The 25,646-nt window shown below is 33.3% G+C and overlaps 1 protein-coding gene across 5 annotated transcripts in view; it reads right to left on the bottom strand.

The window, feature by feature from the left end:
- SPAG16 (sperm associated antigen 16) overlaps positions 1-25,646 on the bottom strand; it is a 759,782-nt gene that overhangs the window by 722,979 nt on the left and 11,157 nt on the right. For 3 of the 5 annotated variants that reach the window (XM_033111509.1, XM_033111505.1, XM_033111506.1), the window contains exons 4-5: positions 18,305-18,423; positions 10,828-10,965 (exon numbers count right to left, since the gene is read on the bottom strand). In XM_033111509.1, coding sequence (XP_032967400.1) covers positions 10,828-10,965; positions 18,305-18,423 — 257 coding nt within the window. Of the gene's footprint in view, positions 1-8,019; positions 9,819-10,827; positions 10,966-18,304; positions 18,424-25,646 lie in introns of those variants that run through there. The other 2 variants (XM_033111508.1, XM_033111507.1) reach the window with 2 other exon arrangements.

A 25,646-nucleotide genomic window follows, 5' to 3' on the forward strand; every position in this document is an offset into this window, starting at 1 on the left:
CGCTCACATTCTGAAAAATGGATGGATTGAATTAGAGTGCTGACATCTCACAAGAGGATCAGAATGGAATAAATCTGCTTCTCTGTATCACAGTATTTCAAAATTCAGATTAACATAAAATAAATGCAGACAAATAGATTTCTGCTGTAAGAGCTAAGTGAGAGCAATCACTGAGGAGATGGGATGTTGTCAGTGAAGTGGAATGAGGTTAGGTTTTCAGGCTCCTGATAGAGCACATTCTGATCAGTGAGGCTTCTTGCTGCAAGATCAAATCACATGTGGCATATGGTGACAGTGACTCATCCATTCTTCCAACTTTCTTTCTTTCTCCCCTACCCTATCTTTTCCCTCTCCCCACCCCCCATGACTTGTGTAGTTCTTTATTTTACTGCCCTGTTGTAGTCTTTATTACATGTAAACAAACAATGTGTCACAGTACTCAGGGTCTATTCCCACCATCTAACTCTCAGCTTTGTTTCCATACCAACATCTTGAAGGTGCACTAAATTGTTGATTAAAATATTCAGTCTTGAACAATCATCTGAGGAATATGCCAATTATTAAATGAACAAATAATTTATTCTTTCTAGGTTTTAACCCTCTGTGTGAGTGAATGAAGATGAACCAAGAGAGAACCCTCTGCCACCACCATAAGTCTAATGAGTAGTACATGAAGAGGAGAAAGTTTAATAGAGTGACTGGAAAAGATAAATGGCTGAGTTCACATTTCGTTGTGAAAACAAGAACGTCACACCTCAATTCTCATTCATCTAGAATAAAGTATGTAAAATGGCTTATATACTGTCTGGCACATAGAAAATACTCAATGAATGTTATGTAATCATATTACTACGGAGTAGAGTAGAACAGATATATTCAATTCCTCTAATAACTAGATTTGTCGACCTAAAATGGGGGACATACCCGTAGGTAAATACCCTCTGATGGAGCAAAACTATCAGAATACATGATTATTAGTAGTACTCTGTATCTTTATAAAAGAATCTAAACTTTTATGAGCATCTATTTTGAGTCTATGAAAATATTTTACTTTCAGCAACTTAATTAATTATATAAATGAACTTATGTTTTATTTATTGTGCCTGAAATGTAAATCTATAATAGGTTAAAATATACATAGAAAAATAATGTTGCGAAGTTTCTTAAGCAGAAGCACAAATGTGCAGCGCTGCATCAACTCTCTTTTAAAATATACATTTAAAGGCCTATGTGTACTCATCCAAGAAAAGAAAGCATAGGAATTGATTGAAGTATTAGACCTTAAAGTTTTTCTGACCATTAAATTGGTTTTCAGGGACTTGCTTTCTGTTTGCACAAATGAAGTCTACTCAGTAAAACAATTTAAATTCATTTCATGGTGATGCTTCTCCTATTATGACCTTCCTGCTGCCCGTATGCTTAATAAAAGGGAAATAAAAGTTGTACTAAAAATAAAGTTTAAAATAGTCATATGAGCAATTAATATTTTAAACCATATAGCATTTTCTCATTATATTAGTAGAGCATGTTTCTGTTAAAAAAAAAAAAAAAAAAAAACTTTTATTAAGACAGACATCAAACATACAGATTCTATTTCAAGTACAGTAAAGTAAGAGTTATTCAGAGAAACATGCTATTTAGCTTTGTAACCCACAATACACATTTACATGCTTTTTCTTAATGAGATGGCAGAATGACTATCTAACGTCCCCATTTCAGGAAACCAGCATATCAGGAAACCAGCATATCAAAATCTACAAGTATAAAATATTAAGATACTTATATTTTTATCATACTATAAAAGTATTGTCCCCCAAACTCCACATTTCAACATATGAATGTCATTTAACAGTATACTCTTAAAAAATTATTTTTAAGTGAATGCACCAGTAAAATAATTTCAGTAACTGAATAGTTTTAACTATTTTGGAGTGACCCTCCAATAATAGATTTATTGGGTTATTTTGTTATAATTTGGCAAAAGGAAGCAATAAACATTTTCTTGTTTACCTGCACCAATCGAAGTAGGCCATCTTTGTCATGTATTTTTCTCATGTACAAACTTGAATCAATGCAATTTCAGGTAATGGTACCATAGGATTACCAATTATATCATTGTCTTCAATACATTATAAATGAATGACTTTAACTCACTAAAATTAATATGGAATAGTTGTTGTATAGACAAAATGAAATTCAACCAGATTAGAGGAAAACTTTCATTATATTCTTAACCAAAAAAAACAGAAATATACTCATGTCCAGAAAAAAATACCTTCTTAATTTAAGAAGCAATTACCTAAACACTAAAGCATGAAATTTTATGGGCCTCATTATTGTCTTTATTTCCACAGTGTTTGTTTCTGAAAGTCATTAAATTAAATGGGTCTCTGGAAAAGCTGGGTACTCTTTGGCCTTTTATAGAAATGAATTTGTAAGTGAAATTAGGGCCCCTTAATAAAGCACCTAATTTTTCCTTCATATTAATTGTCATCTAATTTTAGTTTTCTTTATGTCTATATTTTCTGGGAGAAGGTAAAAGGAAATATGTCATTATTTTTAAAATAGTACATTTTAATCTTGTAATTAGTAGTAATCCTAGTCAGTACTATTTCTGCCAAATCTTCAGGACTCTCAGTAAAACTTTTCTGGTCTGCACTGTATTTCCATAATGTATAACCCCAGCAAATGAAGACAGTACTCGAAATGAGGAAAGACTTAGCTTTATAGAAATGTATTTAAATTCCCATCATGAAAGGAAAATGACGCCTAGTCTAAATGAATTCAGTGAAAGAGGCAAAAATCATCAATTAACTACACTCAAAAATATTAAAAGCTTAACTAAAGAGCCAAAATATCAATAGCACACATTCATTTATGTCCCACCTATTTTCCAGGAACAGCTATAGGCCCTGGAGATATGCTGATCACAAGATATAGTCCCTATTATACAGTGTTCACAATGTTAACAACAAAATATATACATTAGATAATTGGGTGGTAAAAGGCACAAATTTCAAGCTCCTTCATAAATGTACAGTATTTAATTAAAGGTAACCTATAAATAGAGATACACCGTGTAAATAGAAGACAAAAACTTATGAATATACATGTGATCAAGAAATACAGTGAATGTTTAAATTTAAAAAAAAATTATTACAGTGAAAGACACAATACCATTAATCCCCCTCAAAATACTCCCCCTCTTTTAAAACACAATTTTCCCATCATTCTTAACACTATTTGAAGCAGTTTTGGAAGTCCTCCTTTGTGAGTGTCTTTAGTTGCCCTGTCGTGGCCACTCAATGTCCTGAATCATTTTGACTTTGGGGAAGAGCAAGAAGTTGGACAGTGCCAGATCCAGTGAATAAGGTGGATGAGGAAACACTGTAACGTTTTTATTTGACAGAAATTGCCCTATACCAAAAGCGATGTGTGACATGGAGTCTTTCCATTGTGATCATAAAATATGGTAAAGCTGCTGCCGAGTCCCATCCAATGGAAAGGCAGGGATCTTCAATATGGGAAGCAGTGCGTCAAACCTTAGTAACAATATGTAACAAGTTTCAACCTGTTCAATGCAGTCAGTCAGGTGTGAGCTATGGTTGAGAGGTATGTTTTAAAGTGTACTATAAATCATCCTCCATCATGACAATGCTCCATGTCATACATCGCTTCTGGCATATGTCATATTCTGTCCAATAAAAACATTACGTTGTGTCCTCATCCACCTTATTCACCAGATATGGCACCAAGCGACTTCTGGCTCTTCCCCAAAGTCAAAAGGACCATGAAAGGTAAATGTTTTTAATAAATTCAGGACATCAAGACAGCCACGACAGTGCAACTACAGACACTCACAAAAGAGGACATCCAGAACTGCTTCAGAAAGTGGCAAGAACGATGGGATAAGTGTGTTCAATGCAAGGGGAATATTTTGAGGGGGATTAATGGCAATGTGTCTTTTACTATAATAATTATTTTTATTTAAACATTCACCGTATTATTTGATTACGCCTTGTATCAATCCTCTCCCCCCAAAATATATATATATGTAAATACTTGCGTACATACACATATACATACTTCCCAAATTAAGCTATAGATTCAAATCAATTCCAATCCTATTCCTACCCCTGTCTTCCTATAGAAATTGACAAAGTGACTCTAATTTATATGGAAATACAAAGGACCTAGAATAGCCAAATTTTCTATTAAAAAGAAGAACAAAGCTAAAGGACTTACACTATCTGATTTTACGAACTTACTTAAAGCTCCAGTAATCAAGAGTGGTTTTAGCATAAGGATAAACAAACAGATAAATAGAACAGAATAGAGTCTACAAACAGACACACAATTGTAGTGTCAACTGATTTTCGGCAAAAATGTCAAAGAAATTCAATGAAGAAGGAAAAATCTTTTTAAGAATGGTGCTGGAACAATTGGATATTCCCATAAGAAATTAATCTCTTCTTCCTACTTCAGGCCATATACAAAATTAAACAGATCATGGGCCAAAATAAAAATTCTAAATCTTTAATAAAAGTTTTAGAAGAAAACCTAAGAGAATATCTCTGTGACATGGGAATAGGCAATGGTATCTTAGACAAAATATCAAAAGCAATACTATAAAAAAGAAAACTTAGACTTCTATCAAAATTTAAAACTTCTACTCATCCAAAGAGACCATTAAGAAATTGAAGAGTCAAGCCATAAACTGGGAGAAAATGTTCACAATATTCTGAAAAATAATTTGTATCCACAACTCTTATAACTCAACAATAAGACAATCCAAACAAAAATGGGAAAAACACTTACATGAAAGATAAATGAACAGCCAATAACCACACCCAAAAAATGTGTTCAATATCATTTTTTATCAGGAAATACTTATCAAAACCACAGAAAGCTGCCACTACATAACCACTAAAATGGCTAAAATTAAAAAGACTAATAACACTCAATGTTGGTGACAATGTGAAGCAACTGGACCTCTGACATATTACAATCGAAAATAGAAAATGACTCAACTTGAGTGGTGAAAAATGGACTGCCAGTTTCTTAACAAGTTAGACATGCATTTAACATTTGATGCAGAAATTCCATTCCTAACTTTTCATCTGAAATAAAGAAAACATATTCCAACAAAAGTACATGTACACAAATATTCATCACAGTATTATTCATAATAGCTACAATTGGGAACAACTCAATAGAAAAAGGATAAACAAATTGTAATATACACTATACAACAGAATAGTAACATTGCAAAAAGGGGAACAAATTACTGATATATCAACACAAAAAATCATAGATAAATTTCACAGACTTTATGCTGAGTGTAAGATGCCAAACACAAAGAAAGAAAATTTTGTGATTCCATTTATGATGTTCTCAAACAGGTAAAACTAATCTAAGGGGGGGAAAAAATCAAAACAGTGATTGCCGGGGCAGGAAATGACTTAGAAAGCGTGCAAGGGAAATTTTCTGCATAGATAGAAATGTTCTATATCAAGATGGGTATAGAGTTACAAGACTTCATCTGTTCGTCAAAATTATACAGCTAAGATTTGAACATTTCAATTCATGTATATTAACTTAAAAATGAATTGTAAAAAATAATATACTTATTGATTGTGGGGTAGGATGTAGCAAGGAATAGAAATGAAATAAAAATGGCAGAAATGTGATGTGGTGAAACTATCTGATAGACTCCTGAGGTTCATTATTGTATTTTGTTTCCTTTCAATATGCTTGATATTTTTTTCAGAATTAAAGTTAATGTATGTAAACAAATAAATAAATTGCTACATGCCTGTCTTCTGGAAGAAATACCACTCTTGGTAGTTTATGCTGCTGCTAATAATAATATTGATGAAGATGATGATGCTATTCTACCCACCTAATATACACCGTGGATTAGGTGCCATAGTCATTACACTCTGATGGGTAAGACAAGCACAGTCTTTGTCCCCATCAAGTTTACAGGAGTATAGAGAAAATGAATAAAGAAATCAAATATACACTTACATAACTGTAAACTGTAATGTTAGGAAAGAAAATATTGATTTAATCTTTACTGAGCACTTACCACGTGACAGATGTGCTAAACACTTTAAAATGACTCCCACGAGGATAGGTAATTCTACCCCACTTACATATGAGGAAACTGAGTGAAAACTATATTCTTGTATCTAGTAAGTGGCTGAGCATCACATAATTGTGTTGCTCTATCCAAACGCCTGATCTGACGTCAATATCCATCTGAAGCAATGTTTGTGCAGTATTAATAATGCAGAATTGGTAACAGCAGATGCTGTCCTTTGAAGAACGTAATTGTCCCATAAGGATCTTGTTTGACTCTATTATCACTTTCGTAACTAGCTAAGTCATATAAGAAAGTTCTACAGGATATAATAATGTTCCACTTGTTTCTATCATGCCCCCCATCCAGTCTGTTTTCCACACAAGAACCAGCGCATAATATGCTTCTCCTCAAAAACTATCCATCAGCCTCACATCCCACTCAGAGGGAAAAAAGCAAAGTTCTAACAAAAGCGTCCACCACTTGCCCCTTGGTTCCAGTCACTGTGGTCTCCTTGCTGGTCCCCTCACAAGCCAAGCTGTTCCCACCAGAGACTCAGTGCTTCCTTTTCCCTCTGCCTGGGATTCCCTTTTCCCAAGTTTACACGTGGCCTTCTCTCTCTGTTTCTTCAGATAGGAGAGGCCTTCCCTCACCACTGTATGTAAAACAGCAGCCCATTTATCTGTCTCCTTTGCCCTTGTTACTTTTCTTCACAGCACTTAGCACCACCTGATTCATGTTACATCTGGCAACATCCACATGAAGTTAATGGCTCTCCTACTGGACAGCACAGCCTTAGAGAATATAAACCGCATGGAGGTGAAAAGAGAAAAAGAAGCCTGTCAACGAGGTAGAGGGACACGCAGAACAGAAGCTGAGGGAGGAGAGGAATGAAAATTAGGATGTACATTTAAGTAGAATAGGTGGGTAAAAGGCAGACTAAAGGATGTTAAAGTATAATTACAACAGTGTTTTAGGAGAAACCATCAAAGCGAGGATATTTATAATATCAACATGACAAGACTAAGACAAAAAATGCTACTCCAGGTATGAACCAACATCGAACAGGCTCCTCATGAACAAAACTTGTAACAGTAGTCGTGGACCTCAGACTCAGGTGAATATTGTGGCATGTCAACTATCAAATAAAACAAGGCTTATAAAAGAGTATGTTAACTATGAAAGGCATTATAACTCTAGTGATGCTTTCTAGTCTTCGTTCAACCAACAATTAATTCTCTGCAAATGTGCGGCAGGTCACTTAAATTCTAGACCTCCACATTTAAAATAATAATTGGTCTCCATTTCCATATATAAGTACCATTATATTCTTCTTTTCCAAGATGTCAAACCACTACCTATATCATTCCTCTCCAGTATTTAGTATGTAATATATTTTTACCTTCAATGTAACTAAAAACCTTTTTTAATAATACATTTTCTCCTTAAAAATATCTATAAAGAAAATTTGCAAATAGTTATTTCAAAAACTATTTTTTAATCAAGGTATAACAGACATATAACATTATGTTAGTTTCAGGTATACAACATAATGATTCACTATTTACACATATATATTGCAAAATGATCACCATGGTAAGTTTCATTAACATCTGCCACCATACAGACACATACATCATACACCAAATTTTATATTTTAGAATATAATCTACATTTGGAGCAAGAATCAGGAAAAACCTCTCTTTTAAAACTGGCATTACTTACTATAGAGAAAAAGACATTTGGAGGAAGAATCAGGGAAAATCTCTCTTAAAATTGGCATTACTACAGAAAAAAAGACGATTTCTTTTTTAATTATAGTAATTCAAATATTTTAAAGTGAAATGTTTTCCCTCTTCATTTCTTCCTTCATGCTTCATCATTGCTGAATATTAAAAAAATAATAACAATGTGATGATTAGAAAAATCTCGGGATGACAGCCTTTAGAGATATTGATAATAATAGCTGACATTTTCAAAGCACTTTGTGATTTACAAAGCTCTTTAGTATAGATTGTCTCATTTAATTATCACATCACTCCCTAGGAGTTAATGATATTATGTATAATTACTCCCAGTTTAACAGTAAGAAAACTGAGTTAATAAGTAGCAGAACATTGGAAGCTAGGTATTTGAACTTTAAATTCAGTACGTTTTCCAAGGCAACTCTCCCTTAGGTAAATATTAAGCTTATAGCTTTAGGATCGCTCTGATTTTTCTAGATAAATCATTATATCTACCAGTATAATCAAGACAATAGATAACTTATCTGTAACCTGACTCATTTTGTATGTTAAATATTTATTATTAGAAAAGTATTTGGGCTGGCTCAGTGACTCAGGTGGTTGGAGCGCCATGCTCCTAAGGCCGAGATCTCCAGTTCAATTCCCACTATAAGCCACTGAGCTGCGCCCTCTATAGCTAAGACTGTGAACAACAGCTCTCCCTGGAGCTTGTCTGCCATGAGCAGTTGGAAACTGGAGGTCGGCGTGAACTGCAGCAACAGTCAGTGGCCAGCATCAGTGGCCAGCAGCCAGCGTGAATGGCCAGCAGACAGCGTGAGTGGCCAGCAGCCGGTGAGAGCTGCCGTGAGTTGCTGTGAGTGGCCGACTGACAACCAGTGACCAAGTGCCTCCATGTGGGGGGGGGAGCACAAGGCTCATCATACCAGCATGGGCCAGGGAGCTGTGTCCTCCGCAACTAGACTGAGGAACAACGGCTTGAACCGGAGTTGGGCGGGAAGGGGCTGAGGAGGTGGATGAACGGAGGGGAAAACAAGTATTTAACATCTGCACTCATCTTGCTTTAAGAAATAGCCTTAATTGTAAAAAGAAACATTTTAGGTTCAATTCCATAAAGGGAATCCCATGTTTATCACTAATTCTTATTGGAAAAATATCATCACAAGTCAAATTAAAAAACCTGTGTGATAAAACATTACAATTTGGGGCACACCTGTAGCATGACAGATACAGTCTGGGGAACATTTTACAAAATTTCATTCTCCATTATCTGAGAATATCTCCAACAGAATCAGGCTACAGGAACACACTTCACCAAAAGGTGCTGTGAAAACACAATGTGGTTAATATTCAATCAATGATGTAAATATTAGGCATCTACTATGAGTCAAACAGCCTTCCTTCAAATGTTCCACGTCAGATTAAACAAATAAATATTTTCCTTTTCTATTTTGTTCAAGTTTATATAAAATAAGACAGATTTGAGAGATAACCGTAAGCCACTGAAATTAAAACTATATTTTAGTAAATATAGTATATTTTATGATCTATTAGTAAACACAAACAAGACAGATTTCATTTTAATATCTGTTTTAATCATGGTTGCTTTTAACATTGTTAATTTTCATGGGTAATAGTTTATATGGTTTTGATTATAATTATTAAATATAACAGTCAATAAACCACCAATAATCAACAAGGACTATGTAATGTCACTGGGGCAAAACTCATTGCACAAAAAAGCTCTATTCAAAAGAAAATTACAAACTCAAGCAATAAATCAAAGGATTCAGACACTGAAACAGGACACCAGGCAGCACTCTGAAGAATTTGCTGCGTCAAGTTCCCAGTGCATCCATTAGGTGTCTGCACGAAAGTCACAGTGAACATCAGGGCCAACAGTGCAAATCACTTCTGAGAAATAGAACGGAGAATAGATAGAATGCTGGTTCTAGTAACACAGTATTCTGTGGATCATCATACACTTCTTTCTAAAAGGTAAAATGCCAAAGAGCATATACATAAATAATATGGAATTTATATAACTTGCAAAAATGTTTAAGTGTATATAACAATACATGACCATACAAATTATCTTGTATTTACTACCACCTTTTAAAGTAGGAGCTTATTTTAAATGTTTCCTTCAGTTTGCAATACAAAGACATTTCTTTACATTAAATTATTTTTCAAAGAGCTTAAAAATAGCATGTTCCTATCTAATTTTTGGTTTTAGCATTATTCTTTAACAGAGAAAGCCCCTCTTTAAATATGTTGAATAAAAATCAATGAACACAGTTTGAACTGTCTCTACTCCGTGTCTAAGCACTGATTTCCCATCTAACATAGTCTCACATGAGCAGATTCACCCCAAGTCAACACATTCATGTATTTGACTTTGCCAGAATAATATTGTCTGTTTATCTAAATGTGCTCGCTTAAAATTGCATGTCTTCTATTCATTTTAGGAAAAAAAAGAAAAATGCAGAGAGATTTGGCTTCTAACTGTTAAGGTTCTTCTCTATGCATAAATTCATGCTAGAAAATTACAAAATTACAGTTTCCTTTGGGGAATTTTCAAATACTGAAATTCCCCTAGTAGGAATACACTAGCTCCTTTCTTCCTCTGTGCCTTCTATAATTTTAATACTATTTCAGAAATTAGCTTATCCTCACAGGAAAAGATTAGACAAACCTTGAAAATATTATCCAAATACATAAGGAAGTCAATAATATATAACAAATTAACCATTTCCCATATTACCCCCTGCATTCCATTCTTATTAATGACTTGCAGTTGTGAGCATTCTGGTCATCTGTTCAATTCATTTGCTACTGAAGCCTTTTGCATTCTTTCCAACTAGAACTTAAATATAATTCCGTTCTCCAGAATTAAAGCTCTGGCACATTAACCACCATCCACATATTAGCCTCATTCAACTCTTTACTTTTAATTAGTCCAAAATAAATAGAAAAAAGTCATTTAAAAAAATAACATACTCAGCTGCCTGTTTGTAGTGTTTCAAGTCTTTCTTCAAATTTTTGTTCTCAGTTTCTAAAAGCATATTCTGGGTGTAGACATCTGGAACATTCCCAACATCTCTAACGTCAGTTATCCCCTTCTGTATAAACTCATACCTAGGACAAAATCAAACAAAAGGCTTTATGTTGTTTCTTTCCACTAAATTGGCTTAATTTATGTACAATTCAAAAAGTTAAGTCTTAGGGAATGTCTAAAGAAATTAATTGCAATATTACTTTTGTAAATTAAAATGTCAACATTCATAATACATTTTTTAAATAAAACATTAATGAATTGCTTGATACTAGTATCATCATGGTACATAAAATTAGTTCCATGTACTAATCTAGACACTAGTGAAATTTACAAAATGCTTCAGGTACCTATCTGATGGAATTTCTACTGTAGTTTGGATGGTGGTATGTTCTATATGAAGTAAAATAAAGCAGGATAAGAGGGATAGAGAGACTGACATGGAGAGTGATGGGGGGTTTTATGCTATTTTATATAGGATAGCCAGAAAAAGTATGACCAACAAAGTAATATTTGAGCAGAGAACTAAAGGAAATGAGGGACTAAGCCATGTGGATATGTGGGAGAAGAACATTCTTGGATGATTAAAAAGCAAGTGTAAAGGACCTGGGGCAAGGAGGTGTTTGGCATGTATAATAAAGAGGAAAAAGCCAGTATATCTAGAGTATGTAGAGCTGGAGCCAACTAACTGAGCAAGAGAGAGAATAGTTGGAGATGGGTCCAGAAGACAGCAGAGAGCTGGAGAGAGGAATGTGATTTTATTGTAAGTCAGACTGAAGCCATTGGTAGGCTGTAGAGTAAAATGACACTGATCAGATTTATGTTTCAAAAGGATTAGTCTGGCATCCGTTTAAAGAAACTGACTATAGGAGCGAGAGCAGAATCAGAGAAACTAGTTTGGAGGCTGCTGGAATAGTACAGGAGGGACAGAAGAGTGGCTTGAACAAAGTTGGCAATAAGATTATGAAAAATTGTTCCCTTCTGGACATGTTGTAAAGGTGGAGCCAACAGGATTCTCTTACAGGTCAGCTGTGAGGTGTTGGTTAAAAAGAGAAGTCAAGGATGACTCCAAGGTATCTAGATGAGCCACAGACCGCCGTTTACTGAGATGGAGACAAATGCAGTAGGAACTGTGTAGTTAGAGAATCAAAGAATTGTTTCTGTTCATATTAAAAGCATTATGTCTACTGGGCAATCAAGTGAAGATGAATATTGGGTATACATGTATAGAGTTCAGGGAAAAAGTCAGGACATGCAACTTAAATTTGGGAATCATCAGTAAATAGGTACTATTTAAAGTCACAAGATTGGTTGGGGCCAGGTAGGGAATGAATGTAAAGAGAGAGCCAAAGAAGCCCTAAGACTGTTTAAAGAATGGGAAGAAAAGGAATACTACCAAATCGAGAGTAAAAAAGAGAGGAAGCAGTGAAGAAGTTGGAGAATAATATTACAGTGTTGTGTCTCAGGGACCAAGTGAATACAGTTGCAAGACAGAAGAAATGAACAACAGTGAAAATGCTGCAAGGAGGATGAATAAGAGGAGCACTGAGGATCAATTCCTGAATTTGGCAAGTGAAGGCGCTGAAAAAAGTTTCAGTAGAGTCATGGAAATGAAAGTGGAACTGGAATAGGTATGAAAGAGTAGGAAGTGAGGAAGAGGCAACAAACTCTTTCAGGGAGATATGCCATAAAGCAGGGCCTAGGAAATCAAGATGAACCTAGAAGATGTGGAGTTCAGGGAGGTGTTTTTTTTATTTCTTTTTTTAAATATATGATATATATATATATATATATATGTATGTATGTATATGCAAATATGTATGCTGATGGGAATGATCCAGCAGAAAAAGTTTACAATTCAGGAAAGAGCGGGGGCGATTGCAGGACCAATGTCCTTGAGTAGCCCAGAGAAGCTGGCATCCAGTAGAGGAGGGGTGGCCTTAGACGACAGTGTGTATGGCTCAGCCTCTGTGACAGGCGAAAAGGAATGCCTGAGAACAGAGGCAGCAAGTTGGTAAAGAGGTAGGCAGGAGTCATGGCACTTCTGTTTTCTCAGTGAAATAAGAAGGAACATCAGAAAATCATTTACAGATTTGTAAATAATTTTAATTTTAATCATTATATGTAGCAATTAATAAAGCTCAATAAAAATAATCAGATCATTTAAAAATTTCATGTAAGAGTTAATAAACAAATCTCTACAAAGCTTGCTATAGAGGAGCTAAACATTAGTTTAAAAATGTTTAATTATCAGTATTTTCATTTACGACTCTTAACTTTATTATTACACATTAATAGTCATGGTTTTATGATACATATCTAACATAAAAGAACAAAAAAAGAACCCCTGCAGAATATCCAAAATGTTAAGATAATTGAATCAATATTAAGTAATATTTGCCACAATTCCTAAAACAACAGATAACTATTTAATCATAAATTCACTATTTTACCCATATTTAGAATGTGATTTATACTTATCTCAGAAGAAAAGACATATGAGGATTGATTAAAGTATTGGACCATAAAGTTTTTCTGAGCTTAAAATTGGTTTTCAGAAACTTATTTTGTTTAATGCTGAAAAAAAAAATCACTGATTATTTCAACAATAAAAGTCATATGTAGTCCTTCTCTAAATTAAATGTTATATAAATAAATACGTGGTAAAATAAGTAAAAAATCAAAACATAACACAACATATTCTACGTCATATATATGTTAGGACACGCAAAAATCATTTATCATGCAAAAGTTATGTCAGCCATGTAAAAAAATCAAATACAACTTTAAACTCACTAACATTATTTTAAGATAATTAGTAATCTTAATCTACAAACTCCAGAAATATATTTCTCAGTAAAACCTGCATTTTCCTACATAAGATTTTTTTGGTTTTTGTTTCAGGTGTGTCTGTGTGTGTTTTCACAAAATACGGCCTTCTGTATTTCTTCCTCCTTAGTCACTTACCCTTAGAATAAGACTAAAAATGGTTCAGGTGGGGAAAAAAGATTGTCATTTAACTATTAGGAACTGGAAATAAAATTTACTACCAACAGAATTGCCAATGAATTATTGCCAATAAATTAACATTTGTGATCTTCACAGTCACCATAATGTCCATAAACTACTTACAATTGTACAGAAACAGAGAATATACATACATTTCAGAGACAAAGTGCATAGGCTTTCATAAGATTTGTGTATACACTAAGATCCACTGTCACAAATGACAACTAATATGATAGAATTTCAGTAAACATAAATGATGTCATGAAAATAAGCATTATTTTTCCTTCATGATGACACCTAACACATAGGATATAAGACAGGGAAACAGTCCTGTAGATAATAAGAAGCATCAAATGAGAATCTTTCCTCCATGTTTTCGGAGTTAGGGAAATACTTCACCAAAGATGACAAAATTCCCTTAAGTACTGCCCAGACTGACAATGTTGGAATCCCCAGCACCATCGTGATGTATCACTGTAACAGAGAGTCCTTCATAAGAAAGATATAATGCAGTTGAGCAAGTTTAGTATTGGCCCTGGATTCCTCAAACCAAAATGGGAAATGGGCACAAATTTGAACTCTAAATCAAAATATTTCTTAAGTTCTTTCAGTCTCTAGTCAAGCTAAAAGGACTTTTATTGGCATTTCTTCAAGATTCCCTTGCATAGTTCCACACTTCAGCATTGATGTTGTGAGATGGGTTGACTGCCTCTCACTGACTGTGACTGGCTACCACTTACTAAGGCAGATTTTCTAACCTTTCTAAACCCATTTCCTCACCCATATAATGGAGATATGATAGTGGCTTCCTGCTCTATAGTTCTTGGAAAAAAATAAGTGAGATGATACATGAGAACACACTGTGTTAATAAAAATGATACAAAGTGCATTCCTGAGTGATAAATCTTAGGCTTCATGTTCTTAAATATATTTAAATCTTTCATATTTAATAAACACTATATTAATTTTGGTTACAAAATTTATGTTAACTGTTAACTCAAAAGCTTGCCTTTTTGAAAACACAGTACATAAATAAATCTCTGCATATATATATTTACAGAGCTCAAATTTAATATATTAACACAGTAAACATCAGCATAATATTAATACAAGAGACACAACATTCCTATGTTTAACTTAATTCTGATTGTGGGAAAAAAAGTCTTATAACATGACACATAACCAGAAGATAAATCCCAATCAACTGAAGAAACAGCAATAAGTTTAAACGCTAAAGGAACAAAAACTGGTCCTGTAGTATTCACTGAGAGACAGCAATATGTACACAGCACCACACATACTTCCCACACATATACTGGGCAACATAAGGGATTTTTCAAGTGTAATTTTAATTCCAGTCACTCCAGAAAGTTTTAACTACACTGCCATATTTGAGTAACTATGTATTATGCCAAATTTTATTGGCTAAAAGTAGCAATATTTGCTTTTTGAAATTACAGGAATATACTAACACATATTTTATAATGTCTTCTATAAGAAAAAAATAAATTAGTAATAAAATATTATAAATAATTGCACTATTACCTGTGATGGCATTTTTATTACCACCCAACCATCAATAGAGGTCAAACTGGAGAGAACCAAGGATTGAATAGGAAGTAAAAAAAAAAAGAAACAAACAAACAAAATAAAGATCCTGTTTTCAAAATATTTGGCTGTAAAGAGAAGAAGAGTTAAAAAGAGTGGGAGGTAATAAGAAGCACAGGCAAAGAAGAGCAGGAATGTACGTCTCCAGTGAGTGAGTCCTGGAGTCCTGACTTAACAGCTAGCAAAATGGCCCAGAGAAGTAAAGGACGGAGTTCACATATGCTCAGGTAAAGGTACTTAGGAGCACTACCATATTTTTTCCATTTTAACCCCTCCTTTATTTTTGCCTCCAGGAAAATTATCATTATCCACAGAGTACTTCTAAAATTGACATAAAAATATCATTCATAAAACTCACAGTGTAGACTGTTTTGTGGGTCACAGAAAAAACTCCCTACCACACTGACATATACATATGTGTGTGTGTGTATGTGTGTGTGTGTATGTATCATGTATTAAATATATACGCATGTTATGTATATATAATATAAATATAAAATGGCATACTATATTATATATGTATGTCAATTTTTGTAAATGGTCAGAAAATGGAATTTGCAAAAAAAGCTTTCTGGGCCAATTGGTCGCTATTGTGACTAGTTAACTTTGCTACTGTAGCATGAAAGCTGCCATAGACAATAACTAAAAGAAGGGTCATGGACTGTGCTGTCCATGAAGTTGAATTAATACTGAATGTCAACTATAATTCAAAATATATATATATATACATATGTATATATATATATATATATATATATTTCAACAGGATGTAAAGTGCAGCATAGGGAATATAGTGAATGGATTGTAACAGCTATATATGATGTCAGAGGGGTGTAGACTGGGGCAGGAGGGTTATCACTTTGTGAGGGGTGTAAATGTCTAACTAGTACATTGTTTTGTACACTTGAAACTAATAAAAATAAATAAATAAAATTTTAAAAAATAAAAGAAAGGTCATGGCTCTGTTCCAATAAAATTTTATTTACAAACAGAAGGCAGGCCAAGGGGTCTTCATTTGTTGACCCCAAATTTAAAGGATTTACTGAAATTACTGTCTGAGGACTGAAAGGACACAAGCCAAATTTTACTACTCAGGTTTTTGGTTTTGGGTTTTTTGTTTGTTTTTTACAAACTAACAATGGAGAAACCTTGTTTTGTTACTCTTTGTAAGATTAAAGAATTCATATCAATATATGCGCTTTTCTCCATAATAAAAACGATAAAGGTAATATATTTAATATTCCTATCATCCTACCATGCAGAATAGATAAACATTTCTTATCAAAGCCAAAAATGTTTCATGTGAAATAAAAATATCGAATACAGTATAATCTCAACACAATTTGTAATCTCATTATAAACTGGCAGCCAATGATAAGGATAAAATTATTTGAACCATAGTACTACAAAGTCCATATAATAAGGAGATATTTTAGGAAAATTTTACTTTATGATTGTAATATTATGCTAAATGGTATGCTTACTTAGTGTTCTAAAAATCCTAACACAATTGTAGTTTCCTAAAATTTCATCTCAATTCAAATTGCTAAATTTGAAAGGATAATATGACAGGCACCTAATTGCTAAGATCATACCTGGTTCTGTATTTCTCCAAGGGAATCATTTCACACTTTAGACTGGCTGAACATGTAAGCACTACATATCCTAATATATATTCTCAGAAGAAAAGGTAACTGAACTATATCCATCTTTCATTTCTTTAGTACTACAAATTAATCACCTATCTACTTTTACAAACAGGTATTTTCTAATACATTTCTAATTATTTTTTACGACATTTTAATAAAAATAATTCACACAATTCCCAGATTTAATAGAAACAGTATTATTTTTCTACCATCAAACTTGCTCTTTTCCTAAATTGTACTAATGAAAAAATGGTTCTTCTCACTGAATTTATTAATATATTTGATATGCAATTTAAAATAATAAAACTGACTTCTCTGTGCATGGTCTAAGTAGATGAGAACCAAAAAAAAACAGAAAGTAAAATTACATCACAGTTGGTTTAATTAAAATAATAGGGACAATGACACATTGTCCCTATATTTAAAATTAGGATTAGCCAAAGAACTCTATAAACATCTTTATATGTCATATTAGTCCCTCTTTCTGTAATATGCAATGGCCTTTAAATGTTAAACACTGTATTTTGTTAAAGAATGTTAGGACTCAAAAAACAGGCCTGATGATATTACTACGGTAGCAAAGAAATAAAGACAGTATTCCTGCTGATTTTTATAACCAATGAGTTATTAAAATTTTCAATTATAACAAGAAAGTCTTGTGTTTAGGCATTATTTGAAAATGCTTCCCCTTACATCTAAATGAAGGAATATTTATAGGAATCAATCAGTTGTGTGAGTAGAGAAAGGCAGGCCATTACAATATAAGTAAAACAAGCAAAGTAGTATTGTTGGTAGGATGTCTTAATGCAAGAAATAATACTCTTACTAATTATGTAGAAGATACTAGGAAATTATCTTATAAAATATTCCATTTTCTTGAGATATTCCATTTTCTTGATTTTCGAAAATCACCTAAATTTAAGTATCTCAGAAAGATGTGTAATATAAATATATTTGAAATTAATATCCTGATTATGTGCATTTATGTATTTGTATGTGTGTTTTGTGGTTTCAGTAGTGGGTACGGAAAAGGTTTCCATCCATTTCATCCGTTTTGTATAAGCTGAGTGACTTCAAGACTTTTAAGACTGTTGAAAGTGTACATGTAAATACTGTTAGCATTTCTAGAGAACTATGTATCTACATAATTGTTTACCATTCAGATTGAAAGCAATCAAGCGTTCTGGTCATTCCCATTCTCATCAGGAAATTGCAGAGAAAGTCTTCTATTACTTCAGGTGCTACACGCTTTGAAGGAAGGTCTGTTTTCTCCTCCTGCAATTTAAATGTTAAATTATTTATTTTGAAAACATGAAAATATTTGATTAATGGTATAGAAAAGACATTCATTCATTCATTCATTTTTTACGACTATTTTTGTTGAGTGCTACTTTTTGTTAAGGTGGAAGATAGTTGAAGGATAATCACTAGGGATAAAACAGTGATAAAAACAGAAAAGGCTCGGTTCCCATAGCTAATAATCAAGTGAATGGAGACAGAAAATGAATAACCACGTTAAAAATACACAGCACAGAAAATGGTACTAAGTGACTGAGTGGAAAAAAAAAGCAGATAATTAAAACTAGGGAGAGCCAAGTATACAGCAGATGTGTGTGTGGAGCTGGGCTCCTACTATGTATGAAGGAAGGTAATGAAGGAAGATTTCATTGATAAAGCAGCATCTGAGTGGAAATCTAGAGAAGAGGTAATATTCCATATATAGCACTAGCAAGTACAGAGGCCTTGAGGCAGGGATGTGATTGGATTGCATGAAGAACAATAAGGAGGTCGGCTTGCCCTTTCCATATCATATAACACATTTTTAAAAAGAAGAAATGTATGGAACTTTCAATTCTTTTATCATCATTATAAAAAAAATACTAATAATGATTTTGGTGACTTAATTTTTAGAAATACTATGAAAGAAATTATGGGCAAAGGAGGAGGCTTGCATTACTATTTCATAATAGAGGTAAATAAGTCTATCAACTAGATGAGGCTTCAGTTAATTGTTCTCATAAAAAAAGTTTATTAGAACACAGCCACACCCATTCGTTTACATATTGTCTATGGCTGCTGCTGCACTAAGTGAGAGAGCTGAGGAGTTACAACAGAGAACTTATGGCCCTCAAAACCTAAAATGTTTACTATATGACCCTGGAGAGATTTACCCCCTGGTAACCACCAAACTGTTGTCTGTGTGTTTTTCTTTCTTTGTCTTGTTCATTTGTTGCTTTCAGTTTTAAACCCACTTCTGAGTAAAATCATATAGTTCTCGACTTTTTCTGTCTGACTTACTTGCGTAATATGATAATTTCAAGATCCATACATGTTGTCACAAATGACAATATTTCATCTTTTCTTATGGCTAATAGGTCACTGTGTATATGTACCACATCTTCTTCAACCAATCATCTATTGAAGAACATTTTGGTTGTTTCCATGTCTTGGCCACCATGAATGCTGCTGTAATGAATCGGGGTACATATATCTTTATGGATAAATGTTTTCAGATTTTTGGGGGTAGATACCCAGAAGAAGGATTGCTGGGTGGTATGGTTATTCTACTTTTAATTTGGGGGGGAACCTCCATACTGTTTTCCATAGTGGCTGTACCAATTCACATTCCCACCAGCAATATATGAGGGTTTCTTTTTCTCCACAGCCTCTCCAACACTTGCTATTATTTGTCTTGTTGATGATAGCCGTTCTAACTAGTGTGAGACAATAACTCATTGTGGTTTTGATACGCATTTCCCTAATAGCTAGTGAAGTTGAGCATTTTTTCATATATCTGTTGGCCGTTTGTATGTCTTCTTGGGAGAAGAGTCTGTTCAGATCCTCTGCCCATTTTTTAATTGGATTGTTTTGCTGTTGTTGAGTTGTACAAATTCTTTACATATTTTGGATATTAGCCCCTTATCAGAGTTGTTGTTTGCAAATGTCTTCTCCCTTTCGGCTGGTTGCCTCTTTGTTTTATTGACAGTTTCTTTTGCTGTGCAGCTTTTTAGTTTGATGTAGTTCCATTCATTTTATTTTTGCTTTTACTTCCCATGCCTTTGAGGTCAAATTCATAAGATCCTCTCTGAACCCAAGGTCCATACATTTAGTACCTATATTTTCTTCAATGCAATTTATTGTTTCAGGTCTTACATTTAGGTCTTTGATCCTCTTTGAGTTAATTTAGTATATGCTGACAGATAGTAGTTTCATTCTTTTGCATGAGGCTTTCCAATTTTCCCTGCACCATCTATTGAAGAGGCTTTCTTTTCTCCATTGTATGTTTTTGGCTCCTTGTTTAAAATTATCTGCCTATATATGGGTTTATTTCTGGTAACAATGTTGATTATGTGCAGGACCCTATAAAAAAACATCATGGAAGATGCCGAAGTAGCAGAGTACAGCATGCCTGCCTTCTAGTCTTTGCATTATGGTGGATGATTATATAATTTTTAGGTGAAGCACAACAGCTGGAAGCAAACGTTCATTATACAATAATAAATGCTATCTATACCTTGGCATTTTGAGTCAGTGAATGTATGACATTTTATAGGATGAAATAAAATGTCCATAATTGAAGGAATCAGGAACACAGAGATTGTATCTACTTGAGTTTGTTACATGCCTTTGGGCTGCTGTTTGTCTGTATGTCTGTATGATTGCAAAACACCTCACAGATTGATGCCTGCCTTCTTAAATTTCATTCTGTCTCTTCCTAAATACATCTGACACACACACTTTGAAGCATCCAGAACAGAAATCCAGCCACCTTAAACTTCCATAGTTCTTACTTACACATTGAGGTTTATAATCCTATCAACATACTATGTGTCTAATCCATAGTCCTGCCTTAAACACCACACACACACACACACACACACACACACACCCTACACTGTAACGTGATCATAAATGCTTCTTTTATCTTTATATACATAATATTCATTATATATATATATATATATATATATATATATATATATATACTGAACATTTCCCATATACCAGGCACTATGCAAGGTGATAGCAATTAAATATGAATAAGACACAGCTCCTGTCTCAAGTAATTGAAAGACTGGTTGAGTAAAAAACAAAACATGTAAACAAAAATAGCAATATGGAACTGTATTATTTGTGATAAGGTTACATTATAAAAGCCTGTTCATAATCTACATAGCTGTAATACACACAATGAATAGGTACATTTATATAATTTTAAGTTGCACTTTTATCTCAATTATACATTCTGTACAACTCTCATTGTGGCTTTATCACTAATTTAATGATGATGGTAATAAAACACCTCAGAATAAGCACAAAAAGAACAAGCACTCTACAAGCTAGCAAAATATGCCCCACTTTGAAGATTGCTGAATTATAAAAAATATTCCATCCACATGTGATCCAGAAATCTGTTGGTGACAGAGGTGGCTCTAGCATATAGCTTAGTTTTATATACGAAAATTATCAAGTTGAAATTTTCTAAGTAGAGAGGTTTCTAGATCATGTAATGAGTACAATAGTAAAGAGCTGACAAAGTGATAGATAAAGGAGAAAAACATTTCACTTGTCTTGAGTAAGTGAATGAAGCTTTGTTAAGGAGACGCTTAGGCTGGAGTTCATAGAAGAGGAAGCTCAGCAGATGAAGGACAGAAGGAAATTCAAAGCCAGAAAAACATCAGAGGCAAAGACAAGGGGTGAGAGGTCACTCCATTCAATCTCCAGGTGTTATGGAGAAAGGGCCAAAGAGGAGATTGGAATGCTAGATGGGAAGCATAGCAAGAAGACAAAGGAAGGTGGAAGGGAAGAGCTACTGGGGATTTACATAGAGGAGCGACAGATTAAAACATGTATTTGGAAACATCTCTCAGGTGAAGGAGAGGGAAGCACAGCACCAGCAACATGTGTTAGCGCTAGTGAGAGGAGGCAGACAGTATCGGAAGCTGGTCTAATGAGGGGTGAGAGAGGATGACAACATCCAATTCGATAGGACTTAAGAACTAATGAAACGTTCAACAGCAAAGAATTACTGGACCAAGTATCAAAATTAAGTGACTTGATAAACTCTGAGCTGTTCGAAAGTCAGTGAGTTCCTTTGAAAACTGTTGTTGACTAGTGAGAAAGAAAATAAACAATGAAAACCAAGTGGTCTTAAAACATAAACCTTATTTTATTTGGGATGTCATTTCATCAATTCTTTCACTCATATTAAGTCAAATATACTGGCTTGAAGAATCTATAAGGAAGACTTTAGGAAAAAGCAGCCTGGTTCTTTAATTGAAGTTAAATATGTACATCAAGGGACTCAATTAAGACAAAAACCTTTTTATTGTCACTTAGTCGTTGGATCTATAACAGTAATGAAAATTATTTTTCCTATTTATTAGCATTTATGATATATACGATTTAAAATAAATGTGGTGATCCTTCAGGTCTAAATAAAAGGAATACAAATTTAGTAATCCTAGACTACTTTTTTGTTATAACAACATAATTCTTAACAAGAATAATACTTGATAAAAAAATTCTTAATACATTGGAAAGTTTCTTAGAATAAAATTCTATAAAACTCCTCAAACTTTATGTTCACAACACACTTTTATATTCTTAAAAAGGTACTGCAGACTACAGAGAGCTTTTGTTTATATGGATTCTATCTATCAATAGTTACTATATTAGAAATTAAATTTTTAACTATTAATTTATTTTTAAGTAAGAATAATAAAATTTATAACTAGTATGATAAACATATTTTTGTGAAAAAGAACTATATTTTCTAAAACAGAAAAAAAAAATTAGTGGAAGAGTGGCACTGTTACAAAGTATTGCAAACCACTTTAATGTCTAGAGGACACAGCTGGATCCCAACTTGTTTCTGCATCAAACTATTGTGATATGTTATCTTGGCTGAACTATATGAAGAAAACCCAACATAGACACACATTCAGTTAGATGATGGAAGAAAAGACAAACCCACTGAAAGGACTGTAGGGACACCCAGGGGACCTCCAACAATATTTTAAGAACTACTGATAAATATGTTAAACAATATAATAGTTTTGTTCAGTCATCAACTAATATTCTCCAAAAACACTTGAATATTAAAAAAAAAAAGCCTTATATTTACAGAGGAGGAGACAGAGGAGATGAGATGTCAGGAAACTTAAAAATTAAATGATTTGGGTGACTTGCTACTGCGATCATTAAAGATCGTTTGTATTGCTATTATAGAATTATAGCAATACAAAGAATCTTTGAGAGTATACCTCAAAATTAACAAAACAAAAACCAAGAACCAAAGGAGCTAAAGAAGTATCCCCCAAATGGCAGTTATACATTAATTAGAAAGCTCACAGTTGAGAGGGAAAATCCAAGCTTGATTCTAAGTAGACTCTTCTTCACAAAATTATATACAAATATCTCTAAGAATATAAATATGTGTGTGTATATTCCTATCTCTAGTTATATTCATACTTACTTAGGCAAAAAAAACTTTAGTTTCAAGGAATCACTGACAGTATAACCAACCAAACTACACATTTGTTACAGATTAATGACATTGCCTATCTTCTTAATATTTTTTTCAATAATGAAACTATATTTTATTTATTTATTTCGGAGTTCAGAACCATTGAACCTATTACGGAAACTGGTATTGTATCAAATACAGAATTTAAAGTTTATGAAATAAAACATAAAATCAGTTCTCAAATTTTTCATCAATACCGTGTTTCCCTGAAAATAAGACCTAGCCGGACCATCAGCTCTAAAGCTTTGCTTGCTCTGGAAGACGCATTAGAGCTGACGGTCCGGCTAGGTCTTATTTTCAGGGAAACACGGTATTACCAAGGTTAAAAGAAAATCAAAGGAATTTATTTAAATGTGAAGTATTCAATAAGTAGTTTTGTTACTGTTTAACAAAAAGACTATTTACATTTCCAACTTTCAATTATTTCAACTACTTCAATTATTTTTAACTATTTTTCAACTATTTTAACTATATTCAACTTTCCTAATTTTTACCTGCAATCGTTGAAAAATTTTAAAGTCCTCATTGAATAGGGACTACTGCACCCTCTAACATAGAAGAAAATATATCTTACTTAAACAGATGTAATAAGGTCCTAACAAAAGGAAGGTTGTTTCATAAGCAATAAATATTCATTGAAACAGAAAGCCCATGGAACAACTCAAAGCTAGCTTCTGAAGATAAAATACTATAGAAAATAAAAAACAAATTAGAAATGCACAACTGATGTGTTCATCATAAAATGAACCCATATTTAATTTTAAAAACTAAAAAGCAATTTTTTGTGAATTTTCTGCATTAGCATTGTTCATTGAAAGACTCAAAAAACAGGTACCCGGAACTTAAATGCGAGTAAACCAGCTATCAATACATCAGAAATCTAGAAAGTTAACTCCTGCAAGATTATGATAAAAGAAACCTGAGAAATTGATGAGAGAAGAATTACCGATACTTGGTTCAGCAGATACGACAACAACTCCATTTTATTTGTTCCATGGATTAAACTTTGGATTTACAAACACGTTCTATTATGATACCAGATACAAAGAAGCAATTACAGTTTGGGTCACAATATTTTCATTCAATGATTCATTTATCCATTCACTTACTCTGCTGCTATTCACTTACTACCTGCTATGTGCCAAGCATTGTGTTAGGCACATTTACCTTTCCAAGTACCAATACAAATCAGTAGTTCATAAAGTATTTTTTTATATCTTTCTTTACTTAATTATGTAAAGAGGGAAAATGGTAAGTTGCAAATAAACATCATGCAACTGATATGTTTTTGCTACTCATCATTCAAAATGCTGTATTTTAAAACTATTCCCATAAATTATTGTATTGTGATATCCAACAAACTATTAAGTAGACTAATAAGTGTAATAGTAGACTTCACTTTGTGTCTCCTTAGAAGGAACTATATGCATAAGACACATTAGAAAATGCAGTTTACTACGAGCTAGAGCTCTCCATTTGAATGTAACAGAATGTAATCAGTTCCAGATTCAAGAATGCCTTCTCTTGAACTTTTTTCAATTAAGAACAGACAGATACTTGGAAAGGAATTACCGGATTTTTAGACAGAGGAAGTCTACAAAATATGGAAAGATTGACATAGGGTAGAATTTGGAGTGAAGTCTATCACATATTATTTAGCACTGAGGAAGTCAAATCTGCAACTAAAAAGAGTATCACAATTTCCTTCACATTTCTCAGTAGAAAAAGGCTACCTCATTAAAAAAAAAACATTCTTCTAAATTAGTGTTGGTATGAAAACATAAAGCACTTTTAAAAACATTTTTGCTATCAACATTAAATTGTCAATTCTGAAATAAGTTCAATTTTATAGGAATCCCATCATTTTATGTTGCAACAAGTTCAAGAACTTAATTGGCAGACCTCATATGACTACTTACTTAAAAGGAAGGTTTCAGGATAAAGAAATAGAAATGAAAAAGACATAGAA

Source organism: Rhinolophus ferrumequinum, chromosome 8, assembly GCF_004115265.2.
Source record: "Rhinolophus ferrumequinum isolate MPI-CBG mRhiFer1 chromosome 8, mRhiFer1_v1.p, whole genome shotgun sequence".
NCBI lineage: Eukaryota > Metazoa > Chordata > Mammalia > Chiroptera > Rhinolophidae > Rhinolophus > Rhinolophus ferrumequinum.